The sequence below is a fragment of the Callospermophilus lateralis genome, chromosome 13 (assembly GCF_048772815.1).
Source record: "Callospermophilus lateralis isolate mCalLat2 chromosome 13, mCalLat2.hap1, whole genome shotgun sequence".
Classification (NCBI taxonomy): domain Eukaryota; kingdom Metazoa; phylum Chordata; class Mammalia; order Rodentia; family Sciuridae; genus Callospermophilus; species Callospermophilus lateralis.
Genome location: NC_135317.1, coordinates 101,221,527 through 101,247,759, shown reverse-complemented (window position 1 = coordinate 101,247,759; position 26,233 = coordinate 101,221,527). Strand labels below are relative to the sequence as shown.

The 26,233-nt window shown below is 33.2% G+C and overlaps 1 protein-coding gene across 4 annotated transcripts in view; it reads right to left on the bottom strand.

The window, feature by feature from the left end:
* Cop1 (COP1 E3 ubiquitin ligase) overlaps positions 1 to 26,233 on the bottom strand; it is a 178,873-nt gene that overhangs the window by 71,721 nt on the left and 80,919 nt on the right. For all 4 annotated transcript variants that reach the window (XM_076872857.2, XM_076872859.2, XM_076872858.2 and 1 more), the window contains 5 exons: positions 23,482 to 23,596; positions 19,625 to 19,760; positions 1,321 to 1,464; positions 640 to 748; positions 150 to 231 (listed from right to left, as the gene is read on the bottom strand). In XM_076872857.2, coding sequence (XP_076728972.1) covers positions 150 to 231; positions 640 to 748; positions 1,321 to 1,464; positions 19,625 to 19,760; positions 23,482 to 23,596 — 586 coding nt within the window. The remainder of the gene's footprint in view (positions 1 to 149; positions 232 to 639; positions 749 to 1,320; positions 1,465 to 19,624; positions 19,761 to 23,481; positions 23,597 to 26,233) is intronic.

The window sequence follows — 26,233 nt, the reverse complement described above, 5'->3', positions numbered from 1 at the left end:
AGAGAAACTGATTTTTGTAAATTATGTTTGGCATAGTTTATCAGTAATCACAAAGGAATGCCAGGAGACTTTCACTAAGTGTTTGTATCTCAGACAATTAAAGGAATTAGCAGGAGAGGGTAATGCTAGGAGAGAGATTCAAATAGTACCTTTTGCATCATCAGAACCTGAAGCTAAAAGTTTAGGATCCATCAAATTAAAATCAACACTCCAACACCTCTTCTCGTGCTCCTGGAAGTAGAAGGAAGACAAAAAGACTTAGAATATAGATCTTAAAATAAATAAAGTAAAATGAAACAACAAAATACTGATAACCAATTTATTGCTATGAAAGGGCAGGAAAGACAAGAGGCTAAAAAAACAAAAGCAACCTAAAATATTGATGCAAAGCAATTATTAAGCTTTTTATATATACATTTACTAATATTATTATTTTTGGAAACTTATTTGAGAGATTGATAAAAACATCAAGGTCTGAAGAAATCCTTTGGATGAGGTATTACAATTATCACACATGTGTAAAAAATATCAAATAGTCTTCAAATCTGTAATCATAACACACATGAAGTTCTATAATTGTAAAGAAAATGAGGCAAAAATATAATTCTTATTCTTATATAATGAGTATCCTTAATTTACCTGATAGACCTTTGACCTCTGTCCTGTGAATCCATCCCATAGGATAACAGTGCCTTCATAATCACTGCTAGCTAACAAATTCTTATGGTAGCTACTCCAACTGATACAGCTGAAAGAAAGTTAAAACTTACTTTACATATAAATAATAGGATATAAAGGATTTTAATGTGATCAGATAGAGCAGCTTTTATTTAAAGTTCACAATCACAATTCTACCAACAACTCCTAGATTTTTAAACTGAAAGTAATAAATCAAGTAATGACCTTTAATCCTTTTTACTCTGATCACTAGTTGTAAGATGGATATGAGGTTACAGCTTTCAGTTGTAGAGAATCACACAAGACAGATAAACTAGTTTGAACTGGGTTTCTGTATTTATATCCAAAAAATTTTGCCTTGACCAATGTAACTTATGACTGAAATTTCAATTAAAATGTTCTAACAAAGTCAAACTTTCAACATTTATGGTTTTAGCTATTCTCAATTCCCCCAAATTCTATAATATCTAAAAAGATATTCTGTTTTAAGTCAATAACACATCCTCCATATATGCAGTGCAATTACATCATTCACCATGGATATGTAAGGAATCTCATGGAAAGGTAAAACAATCTCTCATTAATTATACATACCAATTGTTATATACATACTGCATCAGGACAAGAAAACCATGTAAATACCTGATTTTGGAATTGCAAGTCATTTCATTCTCAGGGTAATGAATATCCACTGCATCCTGGATGACTGTGCCATATTCATAGACTTTAATCTTCTTTGTAACCCCAGCAATTGCAAAATAGTCACAATCTCTGTCAAACTCAATACTAAGGAGGAAAAAGTATATAGTTTATCTCTTAAAATCATTTACCTATCCTTGTGACGTTTACAAAAACAATTTTCACAATTTTATACTTTCTATTTTTAAAGTGAAAATTATTTGATCTACATGGATAAAAGATCTATTTGAAATATGTTCAAATTATGCTAGGTCAATGTCCACGATAACACATCAAGATACACCAAGACAGCTTAGCTGTGCATATACAGCTATGCTTGCAGACAGGCTTTTGTTCCCAACACCTGATATGCTTTTCAATTCAGCTCTACTAACCCTAGTAAAATTTAATGGTTTGAATGGTTTGGTACATTATAAACATGTCAAAAGAATATTATCAATTAATTTTTGCACAAATTCTAGCTATTTCTTTTCCTACCATTTTGTGACAGATTTCAGAGCACTTAATGCTATTTTAATAAAATAGCATACAAGCTGAAATACTGAACTGGGTGATGAAAAAGGGACAGAACACACATAAAAATGGAGCCATTTTTATCATTACTTTTCCCCAAATCCATTCCCGATATATCTCCCAGACAAAAGTGATCTCCAATATGGGTAAACAGCTATTGAGGATTGTTTTAAATGTGAACAAATAAGGAGGTTAACAGATCTGTTTGTTTACTTTCACCTTTCCTTTTCACTATATTGAATAATTCTGTTCAGGATAATGGAAATTGTTCAGAAAATTGTTTTCTTAGTACCTGTTGGAATGTTACATATTTTTTTTTTTAAGCCATCATTGCCAGAATTCCTATCTTCATCCCAGCGCCAGTGAAGACAAAGATAAAACCAAACTACAGCTTCTTCGATAGCTATCAAAGTAAACTGTATAAACTGATGCATCAGTGAATAATAACTCAACAAGTAATGCTCAATCAAGTAGTCGATTTACTTTGGGAGGAAATGGACATATTGACAGATTCCTCCACTTTGAACTGCTTGCAGAACTTGCCTGGACTATGTATCACTTGTATACATTGTGAACTATCTGTTGGTGCAGTGAATTGTGGTAATGCTGGAGTATTTTTGCTGATGGTGTCACCGGTGGTACAATTTTTCAAAGGAGCCGTCAATTGGCTTAGTGTCGTGGCATTTCTGTATCCTCCTCCCTTCTGCTAGTGATGGTCTAAATTTTGGGGGCCAACAGAGGTGAGGCAAAGAACTTCAACCCCCCACTAGCACCAAGGCCAAATTTGGGGGCCAACAGAGGTGAGGCAAAGAACCTCACCCCCCGCCACTGGTGCATAGGCCTATCCACAAGTATGGCTGTATGCTGGACTGGTAGTCAGTGACGGGTATGATCCAATTGCAGTGGTACCAACCTAAGACAGGAGGCTGACGCCTTGAGGCCATATGTAGTATTGGACAGCCTAACAGGCAGGGTCCCTAAGCCACATGCTTGGTGCTTAATTAAACAGAAGGGGGGAGATGCTGAGAGCCATAGCCAAGTAGGAATGACGCATGGCATTTTTGGTTGAAAGGTGATGCCAGCAAGCCATTGAGATGATAATGGTTATGTTAAGATGTGTATTCAATTGGTTATTAGACACCTGCTGTCCGCCTCAGCCTGCTACTTTGGAGCTCTCGGGGGATTAGAGTTCCCACTGATTGGGGAAGTGCAATAGGAGGTATTTCCAGAGGAGGGAGTGCCGGTTGGTGTGGTGTGTTCCAGGAGAAGGCCACATGCGTGGTGTTCACGGGAGTTTGGAAATAAAGTTTGTTCCTGCTTGAGTGGCTCATGATTTTGTGCCCAGCCAGACTGCGGCACCAATGCATATCACTTATATTACAAATAGGGGCAGCAATCCTTAAACTCTTTCCCTTCATTTAGAGTTAACTTGGGAATTCAGTCCTATTTCTTAGTGATCTTATTGTTTGTTTAAAGGCAAATTTCAAAGTAAGCTATTTCAAAGCAAAGTACAAGCTCTTATTAACTTTTGAGGAACTTAACGTGGAGCCTCAACAAAGTCATTGTTATATAACTAGCTAGGAATCTAAGTGGTCTAATGGAAGTAAAAATTGAAAAGAATCATCACATACATTACTTCTCCACATGATTTAAGCATCCTCCCTAGTCGTTTAGCTATAAATCCAGACTACATGATAATTCTCACTGATCTACAATTATATAATAATAATAACAATGTCCATGTATGATTCACTATTAAACATTTTGCAGGTATTAACTCATTTAATCTAACAACCCTATGAGGTGGTTATTGTTTATTATCATCATCCACATTTTTAGGTGAGAACAACAGGAATTAAAGTAACCTGCTCAAAATCATCTATCTTACATGTGATTGAGATAGTATTTTTAAAAAATCAGGTAATCTGGCATTAGAGTTGATGCCAATGATTATTTGTGTACAAGTCGGAATGTAAAGTATAAGGGTTAAGGCTTAAAATCAAATAAAACTATGTATGAATGTGCCTTCTGCAACCATGTATGTGAATTTCTTCTAAAATACTTGCATATGTCAAACGTTCATTAAAGGCATATAAATACAAACACCTACATGATGTCATATAGCTTTACTGAACAATTAACGGTTAGTTAATCATTTAATAAGAAACGTACTAAGCTGATGATGATGGATAAAAAAGGGTAAGTACACATTAAGAATATTTCCATTCAAGACAGTGTGATGTCAATTTATTCATGAACTTTAGTTTCTTCTTCAATTTTACATAATTCTTGAAAGAATTTCATTAAGTGTAACTAACTATGACACAATTCAGCAAATGTTCCCTCCAATAAAATATGACTATATAGCAATGTAATGGATTAATCTGTACACTAATCTTTTTTTTTTTTTTAAATATTTATTTTTTAGTTTTCGGCGAACACAACATCTTTGTTTGTATGTGGTGCTGAGGATTGAACCCGGGCGGCACGCATGCCAGGCGAGCGCGCTACCACTTGAGCCACATCCCCAGCCCTGTACACTAATCTTAATTGAACTGCTGCCCAGCTACCATTTGCTGTGCTGTAGACACTATCACAGCAGAATTATATTGATGGCAAATATTCATGTATCTCAACTCAATTTTATTTTCACAGCCTCATGTCACTGAAGTAGAAATAATATTATATTTGGTAAATAACAAAGTTCTAAGAACTGAAATCCTGTCTTCAATTTAGGAGGTTTTGGTGTGCCTGAGACTTCAAGTGAGAACCAGTTAAATCATGCCTAAATGCTCTTTTGCTCACTTATAAACATATACAGCTAATAAAACAACAGCATTACAATGTTGTACTAGTAAAAGTATGCCACTGAAAAACATACCATTAGTAAACTATTGGTTTTTAATATAAAAAAGCTTTAATATTAAACAGCAACTTATTAAATCAAGTTCAAAGAGACTGAAGAGAAATTGACACAAATTATCAAAACAGCTGATACAATGACTTAAAATAAAGTATATTATTTTTTCTGTTACTCTGTTGTTAAAGACAGTTCTGTCCTTTTTTGTAACCCAGTTTATTATTTAGCTACATTAGTCCACTTTTACATTTCACACTAAAAAATTAACATTTTGATTTGATTTCATTGCTATTATTTTCTTATGTTTTGGATATTTCACTTTTACTACAGTCGCATAACACAAAAATAATACAAAAGTGTACCATGACTAGATAGGCTGAGACAAAAGGTAAGCAAATTAAGTGAAATGTATCTGCTTATGCAAATTTAAATCTTTAAAAATAATTGTAAGAAGTCTTGCTATTATATAAAATTCACTTATGCCCTATATTATCACCAGCCATTATTAAACCCACTGGTTTATGAAAAATTTACTGTAATGATAAATTTGATTTCACAGGATGTTTTTAATTCAAAATACACAAATTTCCTCTGAAAAATATACTAGAAACTTACTTTAAACATGGCTGTTTTTTCTTTCATACATTGAAATATTTTAACTGTTTAAAGAAAGTGATTTATGTGAACAGTTGAAAACACAATTCAGTTACAGAAAACTAGTTATATTCTTTGTCAAAAGGGCCATCAATCAACTGATTAAGCAGCAAGGCAACAGATCACATAGGACAGAAGATTAATGCATACTTCAGGTATAATGTGGCACACGAGCAATGCAAAGCTGTCAATATGCCCAAGAAATGAATTTTGTCAGTGTTCCTACAGTCTGTAATACCTTTTTGCAATTATAAAATACGTATTAACAAGCAAGGTAGATTAATATCCCTGAACACTGGAACCCAATTTATCAAAGGAAAGTATCAAGTAAGAACAGTTGTTAAAAAATCTCATTCATTATTATCAATGTGTCACAAGAATAATAGGTAACCATAATTTCAAAGAAACAGAATATACATTAAGAAACTGATCATTAATGAAAAGAAATGGGCAGATCTTTAAAGAACACAAACATGAGTAAGGTCAATAAAGAATTGGTGTCATTAAGTCTCCTCTCAAATTAATCAATATTAATAGATAAACTCCCACTACATATAATACTTACTGTATGTCAAGCATTGTTTTTAAGAATTGTACATAAATTAAATCTTTACTAAATGGATAAAGAAACTAAGGTATACTGATGTTCAATAATTTGACCAAGATTACGCTACATAATTAAAACCATCTAGTTTCAGAGTCTATGCTCCCAATCATTATGCAAACTGCCATTGTAATGTTAATAAATGGGCTGGTCTCTAAAGATCATACACACAGATAAGAATAACAACAAATAATAACACTATACACTATTTTATACATAGTGATAACAACAGAAATTCAACTTGAGCAAGAAGTTAATATGAGGAGGGAAAAGAATAAGGTAGGCTCACAGGGTTCATAATTAGTAGAAATGATTGTACATAGTATAATCAAATCAGTTAAGTTAAAACACAAACAGGAATTCAGAAGTCAATGGTTCCTGAGGCCCACCTAAATTAAAGAATTATGCATGAATATTTTCAGTAATCAAATATTTGGAGGGCCTGTTATCTGCCAGATACTGACTGAGCCGATGAAAAATCAAGATATAAAAAAACAAAACAGGGCTGGGGTTGTAGCTCAGTGGTAGAGCACTCACCTCGCATGAGTGAGGCACTGGGTTTGATCCTCATCACCACATAAAAAATAAGTAAATAAAGTAAAGATATTGTGTCCATTTACAACTAAAAAAAATATTTAAAAAACAAACAGTATTTGAGAGATCCATAGAAGAATGTCAAGTATGTCACATAATTTTCATTTTCTATGATGCAAAATTTAATCTCCCACTATTGTGGAAAATCCTCCAACACAGTTTGAATGTTTTCAAACTTTTTTATTAAAAAAAATATGCAGCCAACAGTAAAAATGTACAAGAAAAAAAGGTCTTCCTTCCAGGATTTCCAAATAAGCCTCCAATAATTTTAGTTTCTATATCCTAATAAGAATTTTCCTATGCACAAACATGTGGGAATTCACATTTTTAAACTAAACACATGAAATGGCATTATACATACTGGTTTTCATAAGTGTTTTTCCCCTCAACTAACAGTTTCTTGTAATCATTTCATATCTGTATATATTAGCATTCTTTCATTCTTTCCCAAGGATTGCATAGAATTCCATCACATGAATATATCATGAATTTAATCAGTTTACTATAATTAACTGAGTAAAATAATTAATTTCTAAAGTTTTATTGTGCAATTATATCCTCCTATTATTTCTCACATATTGAAGATCATTCTTAAATGTTTAAGTCCATTTATCCCAGGACGTAAGTGCTACATCAAACATTATGTGCATTTTAATGTAAGTAAAAGATAAACCTCTCACCATCCTTTAGTGCTCCTAACTACGTCCATTCCTTCCCTAACTATTCGTTTATCTAACTGAATCTGCTCACCCCTGAAAACACTGCTTTCCCTGAAGCCCTTCTGCAAGCCATGTTCAGAGACTTTTACGTGGAGTCAGTGTTCTCCTTGCTATACAGCATCTTCTAACCATTTTCCCTCTTAAATGCCCCAGCTCAAAAATCTCCTGTAACATAAATCACCCAAGATTTCTCTCCTTAGTACTCCTTCTATCACCCCATGCATTCTTGGAAATCTTTAATTATCAGTTCACTCTCTCTGCCTCCAAATCCACTCCTGTCACAATTCTTAGTTTTATCATCTATACGTCCTCTTCTCCAAAGATCTTTTATTCTTTCCACTCCATACAACAATGATCATATCCTAGACATATGCATTAACTATGCCCCCTCTATAAGATCAAATTAACCTGACAAAGCACTTTCTGACAACCATCCCCATTCTTTTCAGATGATTTTGCTCTTCAGTTTATTGAAAATATAAAAAGAACAAGAAGGCAATTTTCAACAGCTTCCATCATCACATTCTTCACTTATCAGCATTTATCCCAACATACTTTGATATGCCACTTCTCTTGTCATTCCAAAATGAATGATCCAAGTTGCCAGATCTGATCAGAAGATCATCTGTATGATCGGCCCCATCCCTTGCTTACCTTCCTAAATTCTACATCCTTTCTCATATCATCAACTTTTCCATCTATCCTGGATCTTTTCCACAAGCCATCCAAAGTTTTTCTTTCTTATCAAGTTTAAAAAAAAAAAAATCTCTTGTAAACCTATTTTAGCTACCATCCTGTTGCTTTTCTAACAGAAGAACTTTGCACACACACAAAAGTTCACACTCAATCCAATTTGTCTTCTCCACTCTGTTTAACTTCTTGGAACCAAGCTTTTACCATTGTAAGTGTTGTTACAAGGTCAACAATGACTTCCAGGTTGCTAAATGTAATAGTTAACTGTGAATTCTTAACTTGAACATCAACAACAGCTAACACACATGATCTTTGTCTTCTCCTTGAAAGAGGTTATTTTTCTCCTACCTCATTGGCAGTTACATCACATTCTACTTTACTTCCTCCTCATCATCACTTTTATATTTAAGTATCCCAGAGCTAAATCTATGTACCTTGTCGCCTTTTAATCTTCATGAATTTCTTTGGTGGTCTTATCCCCTCTATCACAATTTTATACACTCATGATTATGTGATGTGTGTCTCAGATACCAGATTTCTTTCTGCACTAATACCTCATGCCTGACAGCTCCAATTTTAATTTAACAGGCATCTTTGTCCTAAATTGAGTTTCTGAATACCCTGCCAAACATCATCTTCATCTTATTAATTAACCATCTCCTTATTAACTTTAACCAGCAGCATCGTTCAGCCCTATCTCTAAAATATATCCAAAGTCTAAGCACTCCTTGCTGATTTCTTAGTCCTTCTGGGCTTCTGTAACAAAATACCTAAAACTGGGTAATCTATAAATAAGAGAATTTTTTTTCTCACAGTTCTGAAGGATGGAAGTACAAGATCAAGATTTTTGTTATCTGGCAAAGGCCTCTTTCCTGAGTCTCATGTGGCAATAAATGGAGAAAGGGATAGGGGGTCTCTAAGCTTCTTTTGTAAGGACATATTCCACTCACTCTTAAGGATCCCCATCCAAATACCTTCATACTGGAGATTAGGTTTCTACAAATGAATATCGGTGGTGGTGGTGTTAAAGGGGGAACAACAAAAACATTCAAACCAAAGCACTGGCTCAATGCTACTATTCTCAATGAAGTCACAATATTTCTTATCTGTATTATTATAAAAGGCTCTTTACTAGTATCATTTCTTCCATATTTAACCTCCTAAAACCCATAATCTATTCTCAACACAAATCACATCATCATTCCATTGGTTCAAAATACTTAATGGCTTATTATGTAACCTTCTGAAAAAGGTGAAGTGATTACAAAATGGTAATCACTTGTTCCAGCTTCCCTTGTTCCAGCTACCCTAGTCTGAAGGGTACACCTAAGAAATTCCACACCTCTTTCCATCCAGGCATACAGCACCTGGTAAAACCTGAGGATGTAGTACTCTTCTCTCAGTATGTACATGGCAAACACTTCCTCTCTTCCATTAGGTCTTAACTCGACATCAGCTTCTTATTAAGGCCATTTACCTAACTTGCTTCAAGCAGCTACCTTGAGTCTGCCTCTATCCCATGCTTGCTTGCATTATTTTCTTTATTCCTTTTTTTACTGTTTTCCATGGGATTTTAAACAACTGTATCCTGAATTTTCTTTTAAAAGTTTGCCAGTTTCGGTTTTTTTCTATTTAAATATTCAATCTATCTGGAATTTGTTTTATGACGAGTGCACTAAGTATTTTATTTTTCACAAGAATAATGTTTATACTGTATTTACTAAATTCCTACAAGAATGTGGGATGACATTCTCTGTATTCTTACACCATACAGTTTTAATTAAAATTTCATCATAATATGTGGTAACATCTTGTAGGAACCAGTGCCCTCTCATTAACCCCTACTTTTGCTTTTTGGTGCTGGAAATTGAACCCAGGGGAGTTTTTGTTTTGGTTTGGTTTTGATTGTTTTGTGACAGGATCTCACTGAGTTACTGAGTATGGTCTCAAACTTGTCATCCTTCTGCCTCAGCCCCCAACAACCTTGCCCAGCTTGCTGTCTCATTATTCTTTATCCTCTGAATTTTCATTGGTAAACTGTATTTTAAAGTTTGAAAACAACTTATCTATTTCCTAAACCAAATGTATCCATTGGCATTTTCATTACAACCATGTAAAATTTATACACCGATTTTTATGATGTGTTTCCATCTAGGAATATGTTGTTTCTATTTGTTTAAGATATTGTTAATTAAACAAAATTTAAAGTTTTCTTCTTTTAGATGTCTCACTTTTTTCCAGTTAAGTGTGTCCTTAGATTATTTTCTATTTGTCAACTTTATTTTTTCCTATCATAATTTATTAGTCCATAAAGATTTTTGTTTCCTTTTAGGGCCTGGCTTGTTTAGATCACTTACATTCCCTAGAAAATAATCTCTTTCATTCAAGTTCCCCAAATTACCTACAATTTTTTCTTAATGTTTTTTTCTTCCTATATACTGGCAGTCATTTCCCCAGTTTCTTTCTTTTTCTTTTTTTAATGTACTCATGGTTTCTCCTAGTTTTACTTAATCAGGTTAACTAGCAATCTGCATCATCTGTTTTAAAAAGACTATGGATTGATTTAATAATTATTTTCATAATGTATTACTTTTATCCTACTTATTTCTATTTTATTTAGATTTATTTTGCTCTTTCTCTGGCTTCTTTGGTTAGGTGCTTAACTACATTCTTCCCATACTTTCTTTATCAGTAAGGGCTGAAAGCAAGAAGTTCATTCTCAGCACTGAGCTATCTCTACAGGTTCCAACACAGAGAAGTTTCATCACAGTAGCTTCATCTCCCTTTTGATCTTTAGAGCTGCCTAACAGCGTTTAGATTTACCTGTACGTTTAGATTTACCTGTACGTTGGGGGTTTTTCCCCCCTACCAGGAATTGAACCCAGAAGCACTTAACCAAAGAACCACATCCCCAGCTCTTTTTTATTTTTAAGACAAGGTCTCATTAAGTTGTTTAGGGCTTTGCTAAATTGCTGAGGCTGACCTTGAACTAGGCCATCCTCCTGCCTTGGTCTCCAGAGTTGCTGGAATTACAGGTGTGTGCAACTATGCCTGGCACATGATAAGTTTTTATCATCTCCTAAATTTATCTCATTCCATTATCTCCTAATCATCTTATTCCATATTGTGATCAGAGAATGCATTCTGTTATTTTTCTATAATTTGAGGTTTGGTATATGATCAAGATTTTGCACATTTTCTGATGTTCCAAAGATAAAGTTTATTCTTTATCAGAGTTTGTATATATGCTCTAGCTTGTTTGTAAGTTTTAAATGGTTTTGTAACTTAGTTTTATTTTTGGTCCACTCAGCTTGTCATGGATCTGCTTTAAAGTCTCAATATTTAAATATGCTTCTTTTCTCTTAGAGTTAACACAGGGATTTTTATTTAAACTCCACCATGGACTGGCCCCAATCATTACAACATTGTGTGTGTGTGTGTTTGTGTGTGTGTGTGCGCGCGCACAAGGGCGTGCAAAAGAAAAATGACAGATTAAGGCAGAGTGAAGGACAGAAACTAAGAAATTGACATTCAATGCTTTCTAACCTGAATTAAATCTCATTTTCAACACTCACAGCTCTTGTATTTTAAGAACTCTTAAATACAGCACACATGAGTGTTTTACATTGTGATTTATCATCAAAGTATTTTCCTTTTGACAGGAGCTTTTGCCTATATACACTTATCAATCACATTTTTCTGTGATAATATGTATTGTTTCAACTGAGTTTTTTTTAGAGATCCAAATTGTTTTAATTATTTTTCAAAGAGATGTTAACATCCATGTTAAATTAAGACGTTTTAAAGTTAATCAAACTCTTAATTCTTTTAAATGTCAATCACTCCTCTTTAGAGGGGATATTTTGGTCCTATCTCATTAAAAGAAAAAAAAACTAACATTATTGTTTACAGCAGTTTTAAGGTTCACAGCAAAACTATAGTGAAGGTATAGATTTTCTCCATACCCTTGCCCCCAAACATACATAGCATTCCCCATTATTGACATCGCCCAACAGAATGGTATATTTGAGGCACACAGACACAGTATTACCATTTAAATTGCATAATATACATTGAGTTAAGAGGAAGCTACTGTTGCTGCTTTATGTACGGTTTACAATCTCCGCTACTCAACTTTGATCTTCTATCCCTTATTACAATTTTAAATTTCCCAATTTTTTTTTTATTTTAATTGCTTTCTGCTTGAAACTTTTAAATTCTTTATTTTCTCTGACTGTACCCTGACTACTTCAATTTAAACGTCTCCTTCTCAAATCATTTCTTTTCCTGAAGCACATGTCAAACATTCTCTAAACTCCCTTCATTTTTGCTTAATTTAAAATCTCTGCATTTATGCTCATCTTGAAATAACTTTCCCAAATAGAGAATTCTAGCTTGACTATCACTTTTAGAATCTTGATAATGCCATTCTACTGTTTACTTGTTTTCAATGTTACAGTTGAGAAACGTACTGAAATCAACTGCATTTTGAATTAAAAGTTTTTATCATCTGTTTTCTCTTTGTTGTTTTTATAAATGGGAATAAATCATAGTATTTCTGCCTAGTAACAAAAAAATTACCTTATAAATTACTGTAGAAATACAGAATTCAATGAATCTACTTAGTCTCTACCCTGAGCACAGGACAGTTATTTTTGCTTTCCCTCTTCCCACCTACTGATTATATTGACCACATTTTCTACTTTCAAAGATATTTATACCTCTCACCTTTGTGCAAGTGCAAAATCTATAAATTATCTAAGCACGAAAATGAACTTCACTTTTATGAGACAAACTACCCCCCTGCACTTCTAATACTGAATAACAAAGTTATTCATTACTTAAGTAGGTGTAAGTATCTTATTAATTCATTATACTGTCTACTATGTGGCTATTAAACTGTTTTAATACATATGGTTTATTAAAAAATAATCATGACCTTTCCCTGAAGATTATAAATATTTTCTATCAGAATTTCTTCTTTTCAAAGCTCTTAACCTACAGCAACATTTCTCAGACAAGTACCATTAGTATCACATGGGAATTTGTTAGAAATCCACGTGTTTTCCCCCTATACAGTCTAGATCATCAGAAATTATGGGAATGGGGCTCTGCAATCTTATTTTAACAAGCTCTAGTTCTAATTCCGAAGCACTATTCTAAGGGTAAGCTTGTAAATCTGAAATTATAACACTAACATTTACTCAGTATTTACACTGTGCCACATAAAATGCTAGAATAATTTCAAGTTCTCATTTCATCTCATTTAAATAAGATTAATTGGGCCTATTTCTATATAGAATAGATAACAAAGAAATAAGATCACATTTTTTTTTTCATTCAAATGAAACTTTACTCATGCAAACTGCTCTTTCTAGCCCCTACTTCAAATTTGGAGTTGTACTTCAAAGATTCATAAAGGCTTTCTCCTGCAGAGGTAGTCTACACAACTGAATATATATGAATTATATTTCTTTAACTTTCCATGTTTTCTCCAGAGACTATGCTCAAAGTTTATCTTCCTCTTAAACTTGCTAAACACAAAGATAGCCCAGTTTTTAACAACAATTTCTACTTTCAACCACAAAGTTATGCAAAAAATGACATACGACATGATTTGGGATATAAAGAAAGAATAGAAGAAAGTATGTTAGTGTCATAACAAACTACAACCACTACTTCTCCCATCACTGTAAGATGACATATGGAAACTGCACAGCTCTTAAAAGATTTTTTAATTCCCAGCCACCTAATCTCCAAAAGTATCTGCCTCCATGCCCACTTTCTTCTCCTTTCCTCTTACTACCCAGCAGGGAACTTCCAGCCTAAAACACTGTTCAGCAAATGAACTCCTTGAAAAGATGGATCCCAGGCAAAATTTAGGAAGAAAATCTTCTCTTCTGCTCTTCCATTCATCTTATTTTTCCACAGTCCTATACAGCCAGTGACTTTTAGGACAATGATAGAAATATATTCTGATTCAGAGAGGCAGGGCTGGGGTGTGTGTGTGTGTGTGTGTGTGTGTGTGTGTGTGTGTGGTGGGGGGGATACTGACAGTCCTTAAAAGTATATCTCTTTTTTTATAAATCCAGTTAATAAGTGCTTGGAGATCTGTTAAATAAAATTTTAAAATTCAATAGCACTCTACAATCAAAAGCATATTAAAGCTGGACATGGTGTTATACGCCTGTAATCATAGCAATTTATGGGGCTGAGGCAGGAGGATTCCAACTTCTAAGGCCAGCCTCAACCACTTGGCAAGGCTTTATACAACTTAGTGAGATCCTGATTCAAAATAAAAAATAAATACAGCTGGGAATGTGGCTCAGGGGATAAGTGCTCCTGGACTCAATCCCTGGTATCAAACAAAACACAAACATGTTAAAAGTTACAGTTACCCTAAATCTGATCTGGATCAAAATTCATTATAAATGATGTTTAGCAAAAATAATCTTTTCTTTTTAAATAGCTACTTTAAAAACAAAATTTGAATGATCTGAACTATGCAAAAAGAGACTGCCTGAATGTAACAACATTAAATTAAAATTAAAAAATGTTCATCATTCAGGCCTAGTTAACAAGCGAATAATAGAGGTACCAGAACCTGAAAAGAATGAATTACTTTTCCTATGGGTGTCTGAGAAGTAAACTGAGTTAGCATCAATGAATGCCTCAATATATGAACATTTTCTTTTCATGAATTTACATTGACATAACTCAATTTCAACAATTTAAATTGACATAACTCAATTTCAACAATTTGAATAAACATAAGCAAAAATGTTAAAATAATCTATGGTGGATTGTATAACAATTTTGACCATAACAATTTAGGTATTTAAAAATCAAATCAGGAGGACCAACCCAGATGCCCTTCAGTAAATGAATGAATAGGAAAATATATACACAATGGAATATTACTCAGCATTAAAGGAAAACAAAATCATGGAATTTGCAGGGTAAATGGATGGATTTGGAGAATATTATGCTAAGCCAATCCCCAAAAGCCAAATGCTAAATGATGTTTTCTCTGATATGAGGATGCTGACTCATAATAGGGATGGTGGGGGCATGGTAGAAATGGTGAAACTTTAGATACAACAAAGGGGAGGGAGCAGAAGGGAGGGGGAATGGGGATAGGAAAGAAGGTGGAATGAGATGGACATCATTACCCTAAGTACATGTATGAACACACACACACACACACACACACACACACACACACACACACACACAGGATAGCAACTGTAAATTATTTTTAAATAAATGACTATATACATGGAGGGGCTGAGGATATAGCTCAGATAGTAGAGTGCTTGCCTCGCATGCACAAGGCCCTGGCCTGGGTTCAATCCAAAATACACACACACACATACACACACACACACACACACACACCAGAAACTCAGCAAAAGGCCATCACTACTAAATACCACGTAAGTTTAAACTTTACAATAATGTCTGGTGTCACAGAAAATCTAATGTCAGACAAAATGTAAAATGTGCGTTACTGCTTGTATGAAGACCAAAAAAGTGTCTCCTTTCCATTCACTACTTGATGTTATTAACCTAGGACCATCTGGTAGATAATCAGGAGGATGAACTCCACTAGAAGCCACCAATTTTCACTCCTTGTAAATGGTCTCATAGATGAGATATTGTAAATAAATGCTGCCACCTTGTGGATGCTAAGTAAAGTGTTGACACAAACAAGCAAAGGAAGATTGAAAAAGCAGTTTCTGGTTTTCTCTCAGATTCTCTGCAGTAAGTGATCAACATGAGATATATTTCATGCAGTTTTATAGAAAGAATAATTACTTAGTCTATGATATAATACAAATTCAATATTATCTTTTTCCATCCTTTTCCTGAAATAAATTCATTAAATTTTCTATTTTGAGAGGAATTAGAAATCTTTAAAATGAACTTATTATCAATATGTTTGAGTATAAGAAACTAAAACAAAACCAAAACACACACACACACACACACACACACACACACACTGAAATCAGAAACTCAATAAATGGCCATTACTTTCAATGCCCCTTCACTTTTTTCGCTATATATCTTTTCTTGCTACCTACTAGTTTTCATCTGTCCTAACAAACCTTAAAAATTGGAATTTTTTCATTTAGGAATGTTAATACAGTTTAACTGAAATAAAAGAAGGGATGCTAGCATAGAAGATGAACCAATTCAAGGTATTCAAAGGAAAATAAAATGCAGGCCAGATTCAAAATAATCAGTGAAAGTAGTTTATATAACGAGATCTACTATGGAACATTTAGGCTTGGCTATAACTCACAAAATTATAGACAAGTGTATACATATCACATCAATATTATAAAATAACTTCATAGTTAAACTACATTTCTGAGGCCTTTTATCAACATAAACATTCTTAGTTGTTGTTAAGAATTTAAGCAATAATGTTAATCTGTTGCTTTAAGCTAAATTGTTTCATAATTTCTTGTATTTCTTATCATACAGGCATTAAAATAAATTGTGAGCTTTCCTGAATAAGCATAATGTCTGGCCTGTTTATGGTTATACATTTAGCTTAGTAGGTAGTCAATGATTTGTTGCTACTGAATTATGTAATTAAATGAAACCTACAATCTGCTGCATTTTCATATTTTGTTTAACCCAGTACTGAAGAAGAGCTCACACTGCCAAAATAAAGAAAAATAAATGTCTGATATTTGTCTTATTCATTACTGATTTAGTTAGCAACCAGTTAGCATGCATTAAAAGACTTCCTGCAAATACTCTTTTCAGAGAATGACTTGGATTTCAAGATCAATCTTCATACACATAAATATTTTAGTCCTACAAATGAAAAGCAAAGTTTTAGTAAACTGTACAAGTTAAAATGAGTCAGGTCTGAGGATGTAGATCAGTCACAGGTCCAGCACCAAAAACACAAACAACTTGTCAAATTCCTGATCTGTCTCAAAAACGTCTCTTCAAGATTAATTCAACCTAGTAAATTTGATGTGGATGAGCAATTTGAAGAAACCAAGGGATTACTGCTTTGTCTTAAGATGTGATTAGCCTTGTAATTTTACAATGTCCATTATTTTAAGAAATGGAGATTATAAATGAAATGATGTAGCATCTAAGATTTGCTTTAAAAAACTTAAGAAAATAAAAATAAAATGAACACATGAAGCAAGTATAATGAACCCCCCCCACATAGGAAAATAAGTTTTATTCAAGGGATGGGGTGGGAGACTCTCTTCTGGAGAGAATGGGGTTCAGCACTGGTGCCCCAAGTTCAGCACTGGTGCCCCCTTACTGCTGAATTTGAGTGATGTGATATGAGAAATTATTATTCCATCTCTCCATTTTTATGTGTAATAGAAATTTGAATTAAGGAACTTAAAAAGAATAATCAGCAAGATGATGATGAAAATAACAAAGTATAAATCTGTTGGGACCTCTGCTGACCATGGAAGTGCAATCCCTGGGGAAAAAGAAATCCCCAGTCTTGTGATTCTGGTTTTGTGATTCTCCATGTACATGACAGTTAGAGCTTGAGAAATGGCTTCCATATACGTTCCTGAATGGCCCCAAGATATGGCTTCCGCAAACACAAAGAATAACTCCCCAGCAACGGGGCACATATATCTAATGGGGTATTGTTTCTGTAACTAGGGTAACGGGGCTCTATTTCTGTAACTGGGGTGCCTAGGCTACCCCAACCTGGGGGACTCTCCGATCTCTGATTGGCCCCTGCCTTTGCCCCCGCCTCCTTCTCCTCTCTCTATGTAAGTCCTCTCCCTCCACAATAAACTGAGTTGCTGCGCCATCTCAGCTGACTCAACTCCTGACTCGGTGTGATTTTTGCCAGGCTGGGTGGCGGGGTCGCAACACTTACCCTCTCACTCAGCCCAGAGACACTCACCAGCTGGACTAGTGATTCTCCTCAACCTCTGTCGGAGGGCAGTCCGACATAAATCAATAACAAAGTTACTGGAAAATCCCAGTATTTGAAAACTAAAAATATATCTCAGTAATTCATGGGTCAAAAACATAAATAAATAAATAAAAATGGAAATTAAAGAGTATTTTGATATATACTTTGCAATGTCATGCCATATATGAAAAATATATATGATTTTATAAAATTTTAAATATAAAATTAAAGCTGGATAAAGTGGTGCCTGTAATCCTGGTGGCTTGAGAGACTAAGAGAGGAGGATCGCAAGTTCAAAGCCAGTCTTAGCAACTTATAGAGGCCCTAAGCAACTCAGCAAGACCCTGTCTCAAAATGAAAAATAAAAAAGTACTGGGGATGTGGCTCAGTGGTTAAGTGCCCCTGGGTTCAATCTCCAGTACCAAAAAATAAAAATAAATAAAATTAAAAACAGCCAGGTGCTGTGGCCACACCTATAATTTCAGTGACTCAGGAGGACGAAACAGGAAGATTCCAAATTCAAGGCCAGTCTCTCAGCAAAGTAGTGAGACACTGATTCAAAATAAAAAATGGGAATGTAGCTCAGTAGTAAACTGCCCCTGGGTTAAATCTCCAGTACTCCTCTCACCCACCCCCCAAATTTTAAAAACAACAAAAAATAAACTTAGGAATATTTCTAGCACAAAAGATCTATGTTAGAAAATAAACTGTCAGCTCAATGATCTCAGTTTCTACCTTAAGAAATTAGCAAAACAAAGAACAAATTAAAAGCCTAAGAAATAATAACAAAAATCCATGAAAACAGATATATACAATATTAAAACTAAGAGTTGCCTCAATAAAAATGATAAACATTTAAGCCAGACTGCTTGGGAAAATTGTGGAAGTGTCAGAGATAAGAGAGGGACCATTATCATAGACTCTAAAGCTATTAAAGGAACAACAAGGGAATATTATAAAAAACTATATGCCAATAAATTCAACAACCCAGATGACAGGAACAAATTTTTTAAAAGACAAAAACTAATAATAATGTTCAAGTGAGAAGAAACGAATAACCTGAATAGGTCAAAACTCTTAAGGAAGTTCAATTTGTCAATAAAAAATGTTCCCTGGAAAGTGTCACTGGAGAATTCTACAAAATATTTAAGAAAGAAATAATACCAATTCTATACAAAATTCCAGAAAATTAAAGTGGGAGCACTCATGAGGAGGACATATTCTGTCATCAAAACCAGATGTGGGCTGGTGCATGCCTATAATCCTAGTGGGAGGCTAAGACGTGAGGATGGTGAGAGTTCAACACCAACCTCAGCAAAAAGTGAGGCACTCAGCAACTCAGTGAGACACCGTCTCTAAATAAAATACAAAATAGGGCTGGGGATATGAATCAATGATTGAGTGCCCCTGAGTTCAATCCCTGGTACCCCCCAAAACAAACAAACACGGATATTGTAACAAAGGAAACAGTGACCTTATAAAATGGATGATATTAATCTTTTCATCTTAGAGATGATAAAATTTAACAATGAAGAGCTTTATAAACTCACCCATGATTACAGCACTAATAATTGACAGCAATATAACTTCAGAACCTAGGATTTTAACGATATAACTGCTTATCAAATTCAACTAGATTCTAGATATTTTTATCAAAGAAAATAGTAAGGAGAGTACTCAATACTTACCTAGAGACTATGCTGGAACCATTATAGAGATCACTAGCATATGACAATGTGGCCAAAGGTCGTACTGAATTATATCGAGTAAATTTAGACAAGCATTCCTGAAATTCATCCAACTGGCTTGCAGTTCGACTGTCGTCTATACAAAGAAAACAAAATAGATGAATTCTACTACAAAGTAAGAATAATATACATAGATTAAAAATTATAAGTATAAAAAATTATTTTAAAAGATTTTAGAGAAGATCAATATGTTCAAATTAATTAGATGATCTTTCAACTTTAACAGAAAACATCTCAGTAGTTCTTTGAAAGACACTTTTTCTACATCAATTAAGAACAACAATGAATACTCTTTCCTCTTCTTTTTAGTAAAAACGTCTTGGGAAAAAAAAACAATAAAAGAACTACTACTTAAGAAAAGTTAAATAATTTATTAGAACAAAATCCTTTATCAATAAAGATAGCTTAGGAAGAGAATTATACATATGGACAGAGTATTTGTTTAAAGGAACATGTTCACAGGGATATATATTTATGCCAAAGTTTCTCTATTTTCAAAACAAAGTTTATAACACATTTTAGATAAAAAATACTTTTTAAATAAAACATGTTTTGTTCATGTAATACTTTCAGGTGCTTAAAATCCTATTACTGAAAGGAAGTAGAAAGCTGCAATATCTAAACTACTGATTCTCAAAAACAAAACATGTTTGAAGTGGCTCCCATTTATCCCAAAGAGTAACTTCAACCAGAAAAAATAGTTTCATTCAAATGTTTTGGTAGAATATGGAAAACAGCAATTCCATCCAATGGATCACTATACAATACTTTGGGTAAAGTCCACTTCAGTAAATTATTGAAAGCTAAAATCATGTGGGTTTTAACTTATAAAATCAGTTTATAAAGTACCTGACAATAGAACTAATTATTCTTCAATTTAGAGGAAGGCCTAGCAAAAGCACAAATTTTAAAGCTCTTTTTTTTTTTTTTTTTTTTCAAAAGTGCTTGAAACCTGGACTAATTCTCTTTTCCAAAGAATGAAGGGAGGTGGGGGGACCATGACTTTAGCTTCCTAGATTGAAAATTTGAAATAAGTTTGTTTTAACACTGTCTTTTCATTGTTTCTTCCTTATTTGATGCTTATACCCTCACATACACACAGCTTTTTCAGGGTACACTTTCATGTTTTCCCTTCTTAAATGCCACCTAAATGGTGGGCATAATAAAATTAAAACACAAGAATAATTAATTAAAAATAGTTATGTGAATATGATACAGAGTAAAGAATTTATTATTTTGACTGGAATATTAAGTTATCTTGAAGAAAATTTATTGACATAAAGAAATTTTAAAATTATAATAAAGAAAAATAAGTAACAATTACTTGAGGATTTTGTCCCTGATATTTTATAAATTTTAAACACTAAGCAAATCCATGTAACAATTTAGATTAAAAGGGTCCAATTTAATGCAGTTTTTATTCTAAACACAAGAAAAGGAATAACCTAATTAATATGTGATGTTGTAATGGTATTAACATAAAGCTCTGGCTCCACAAAAATTATTCTCGGTAAATTCAATAAATTATAAATTACTGAGGAAAACAAAACAAAATCATCAACTTTACTCCAGAGTGGTTAAGATGTAATAGTTATGTGATATTTTTTATATGCAATCCTAGTACTGAGTTGTTCAGTGTAATAAGCAATGGAGAGTTTCTTTATTCATTTAAAAATTGTTTTAATATTGACCTATTCTTTCACATTTTGACATCAGTTTCAAATCACATAAATTACAAGAATTCAAGTATATGTATTCTGTTGAAGAACATATCCTCTTCTAGGGTAAATGAACTTCTGGCTACTATCCAAGCTCATTAATATCAACAACATCAGAAACTATTATATGACAATGAAACTAGTTATTTCAATATCTGAAAATATAGTAACTCATGTTTAATTTATCTGATTATGAAAAGGTAGAATTTTGTTTGCTTGGTTATTTTATGATAAATATCCATATATATCTGCTGGCCAATCTCCTCTCCTAATAACAGATTAGTTTGTAAAAGTATATGCTATGTCTATTTTCTTTCTCCTAATGCTTTTTAATTTATATCCTCTTTCAATTACAATTAAGGGTCCAAGACATTAATTTCTTAATATTCACCACTTATTTTCAAAAATTGAAAATAAAAGTTGAGTTGTGGGCAGATTTGAGGATTGTCCTCTGAAAATACACAAGGATAATCAGTCTCTTATGTGCTCCACTATGTAAAAGTTAAAAATTCCCTCTGTTACCAAAGGAATTAAAAGGTATTTCATATAATCATGATAGCCAATGTGCAAATCTAATAAGATATACTTGAGATTCCTCATGCTTTAAGTACAATATAACCCAGATCACACAAATAATTATCTAATTTTCCTTCTTATTTTAATTATTTATTCTAACCTCCTATAACGCTATACCCCAAAATACACAGAATCTAGTGAATACCTTTACTATTCCATAGCATATCTGTGTTGCCAGTGACTTAAAGATTACTGATACTTACCCAAAGCTTTTTCTCTCATCTCTCTTTCAATACTTTTTAATGTCTGCCACTAGGCCTACTACATAACACCAATTAACGTTTGACTCTCTGCCAGTCAGAATGCAGGTCTTAGCCCACTTTTAATTTAACAGCTTCCTAATGTAGCTTATATTTATACACTATTTCAGACACCCAAGAAAGAACTCAACTCCCAGACAGTAAATGCCAGCTTTCTATCTACACAAAATGTTTATGATTAATTTCAAACATGTTAAGCAAACGAATCTTGGCTTCCCCTTAAACTTCCTAGGAAAAATTCTGTGTAATTTCCATCACCAATCCCAAATTTGTTCAAAGAACTTAAGTAATGTATAGATTATAACATGAAGCATGTTTACTCATGAGAAAAGCAAGATCTACTTTTTAACAACCAATAATGTATGTATCAGACATTTATTTTGCTTACTGGTCTTCATTTAGCAGACGTATACTACTAATGGCATCAAATATTTGAGCACCCAACAAGTACTGAGCATTGTGCTTTGTATATATTACCTATAACCCTTAAAATGTTTGATATTAATATCCCTACTTCAGTGATGAGCAAAATGCTAAGAAATGCTGAAGAACAGAGAACAGGGAACTTTATTACTTCTCTAAAGCAATAAAAATATCCTAAGCTATTGTACTCATGTCTTTCATGTTATTTCCTCTACTCTGAATGTTTCTAATTTCCTTTTTCAATTCATACAGCCTGTCCCAAATATAATTCCTCCAAAATCCCTGCACAGAACATTTTTTTACATCTCTTCATTCTCAACATGGTCTGAAATTTTTACTCCCAGTTGTATTACTGGATATTCTCTTCTGTTCTCCTAACACCTTTTGCATATTTATGAGACACACAATTTCACATAGTATCATTACTTACTTGTTGCTTTCTTATGCTGTATTTACAACACCCCATCACAATAAGAACCAGTTCTTTTACATTTTTATTCTTAGCACAGAAGTCAGTACTTAGAAATATAATTAATGCCAAGTAAGAGGCAACTGAATGGAAATTATTTTTGCTAGTTACATGGTTATGGCTTTACATAGCTTTATAACTTAATATTAAGATTAAAAATTCCAAACAGACAAAAATTGCCATTGGAAAACAACATTCTCCAAGATCCCTAAGAACTCCAGAGTATTCTGAAAAGACTGTGTCAAATATATTTTGCTTTGCAACTATGACTTCCTATAAATTCTGCATAAATCTCTAGAAACAGACCTGAAACATGCATTTGCTATTTTATAAAAGAATTCCTAAATGTACCTGAGATACGAGACATCCTTGTAGAAAAATAACATTGCTCTAAGTCTTCAAAATGAGCAGTGAGTCGTTTTCGTCTTGATGCTAATGTGCTGTTATACCAAGGCTGTTTCTTTGTCTAAGGTAATGAGAAAAGAGACCTGTAACTCAGAACACACCACACTCTTCTTTAACACAGAATACCTAAATGCTTAGAGATTTACTTTCAAAAGTGCATCAAAATAAAATGATATCAAATGGTGAAAACCTACATAATCCTCAGATCATGTTTTCCAAATTTTCTTTTAAAAAGAAAGCAAGAAACAAATTCACTGAGAATAACCAAAACAGAACAAAAATTTAAAATAAGCTCTAAACACTAGTTTTATGAAGTTAAATAGAGAAACATCTCTCAATTCTTCAAATTAAATGAAGATGGAATACATTATAATGCCATTCTGAAACATAAAATTAGGGGACTTTTAATATCCAGAAATTGTTAGAAAACAATAATTATCAAATAGAAAGATAAATACTTCTTCATCATCCCTATATTATAGCCTTTTACCCTTTGAATTATAACACAGTTTTGACTTTAGGAAAGATCTAAGAATAATACCGATAAGTTTGACAAATCTAAGATTACACTGAGATTCTATTTTACTTCACTCAGAATGGTAATTATCAAGAATACAAATAACAAAAAATGTTGGCAAGGATGTGGGGCGGGGGACAGGTACACTTATAAACTACTGGTGGGAATGCAAATTGATACAACCACTCTGGAAAGTGGTATGGAGATTCCTCAAAAAATAAGGAATGGAAGCACCATTTGACTCACTAAACCATTGCTCAGCATATATCCAAAAGACTTAAAATTATATACTATAGTAATGCAGCCACATCTATGTTTATAACAGTTCAATTCACAATAGCTTAGCTATGGAACCAGCCTAGGTGCCCTTCAACACATGAATAAAGAAATTGTGGTATATACACAATGGATTATTACTCAGCCATAAAAAATGACTTTACAACATTTGTCAGTAAATGAATGGATCTGGAGATATCATGTTAATAAGCCAATCCCTCAAAACCAAAGGTTGAATGTTTTTGCTGATATGTGGAAGCTAAATCACAATAAAGGGAGGGAGAAGAAGAGAAGGCAATGAGAGTAGAATGAATCAAACATGACTTTCCTATGTTCATATGTAAATACATGACTAGTGTAACTCCACGTCACTTACAATCACAAGAATGGAACCTTATTAGAATAAGTTATACTCCATGTATGTATAGTACATCAAAATACACTGTCATGTATATCTAAAAAAAAAAGTTTGAAAAATGCATCAGAATACTAAAATCAGATACAAAGACAACAAACTTGAAATATGTGGAATATAAGCCCTATAAAAACAAAGGTTTCTATATGGTGACACATGCCTATAATCTCTATAAAATAATATAATATAAGCCCTATAAAAACAAAGGTTTCTATAGGAATGGTGACACATGCCTATAATCTCAGTTATTTGGGAGGCTTAAACAGAAGGATCATAAGTTCGAGACTATCTAGCCTGAGCAATTTAGCAAGATCTACTCTCAAAATTTTAAAAAATGGCTGGGGATATAGCTTAGTAGTAGAATACTTGCTTAGTACATGTGAGGCTCTAAATTCAACCCCAGTACCACGAAAAACAAACAATAAAAACAAAGGTCCATGATCCTAAATGTACATTCCATGCTGCATGTCTTCAATGGTCATCTATCATTCTAATGGCATATCAGAAGATACAGACGTTAAGAAACATAGTAAGATCCTGAAACAACACAAATTCACCAACAACTTACTAGTATCATGCCAAATGTATAAAGTAAGATGTACCAGGGCACTACATTAAACACTCTAGTGCAAAGTCACTCTAAATCAATGAAATGGGAAAAATTCTATTTTAAAATATTGCCTGACTCACAATAAAAGATAAACTTCCAAGAAGTTGAATTCAAGAGAATTGATGGTAAACAAAATATAACAAAGGCACAGGGTACGTAGAAAAGGAAGGCAACAGTTATTTAGGGACAAATATCAACAAAAATTTTTTCATAGAGTACAGACATTTTCACTTCTGAAAATATTTTCATGAAATTGCCATGGGTGCATTAAAATAGATGGAAACCACAGTCTAGAGCTTAAACGTATATTAATAAAACAATTGCTACATTATAATCATATTCTAAAATTATATTACATACTACATTTAAGTTTTTAATAGGCATTCCAAATCTGGGATTCTGGGACAAAATGAGTTAAAGAAATATTTTAAGAGTTGATGGTTGAGAATTTTCCAGAATTGAAAATAAACACAAATTCAGACACAGTAATTATTCCTGTCAACCAGGATAATTTTTTAAAATCCACAATTAGACACACTAAGGTAAAACTGTGTTTTTGTTCAAGTGCAGAAATAAGATCGTAAAATCAGATAAACAGTAAAGATAACAGGAACAAGAAACAAAATATTTTTCAATAGCAATGTCTGATGCACAGTAAATCTGTATTACTTCAAAGGAGAGAAAATAGCACCAACTTAAAACCCAGAACCTAACAAAACTATCCTGCAGCAATGTAAAGAAAGCATATTTTCATGTGAATGAAAACAAATCTATTACCAATTGAATTCTTTCTAAAAAAAGTTCTGGAATTGTACACTTGAAAACTATTAATAACACAAACCCGAAGGACTAAGATACAAAATTAAAAAGACAAGGAAAC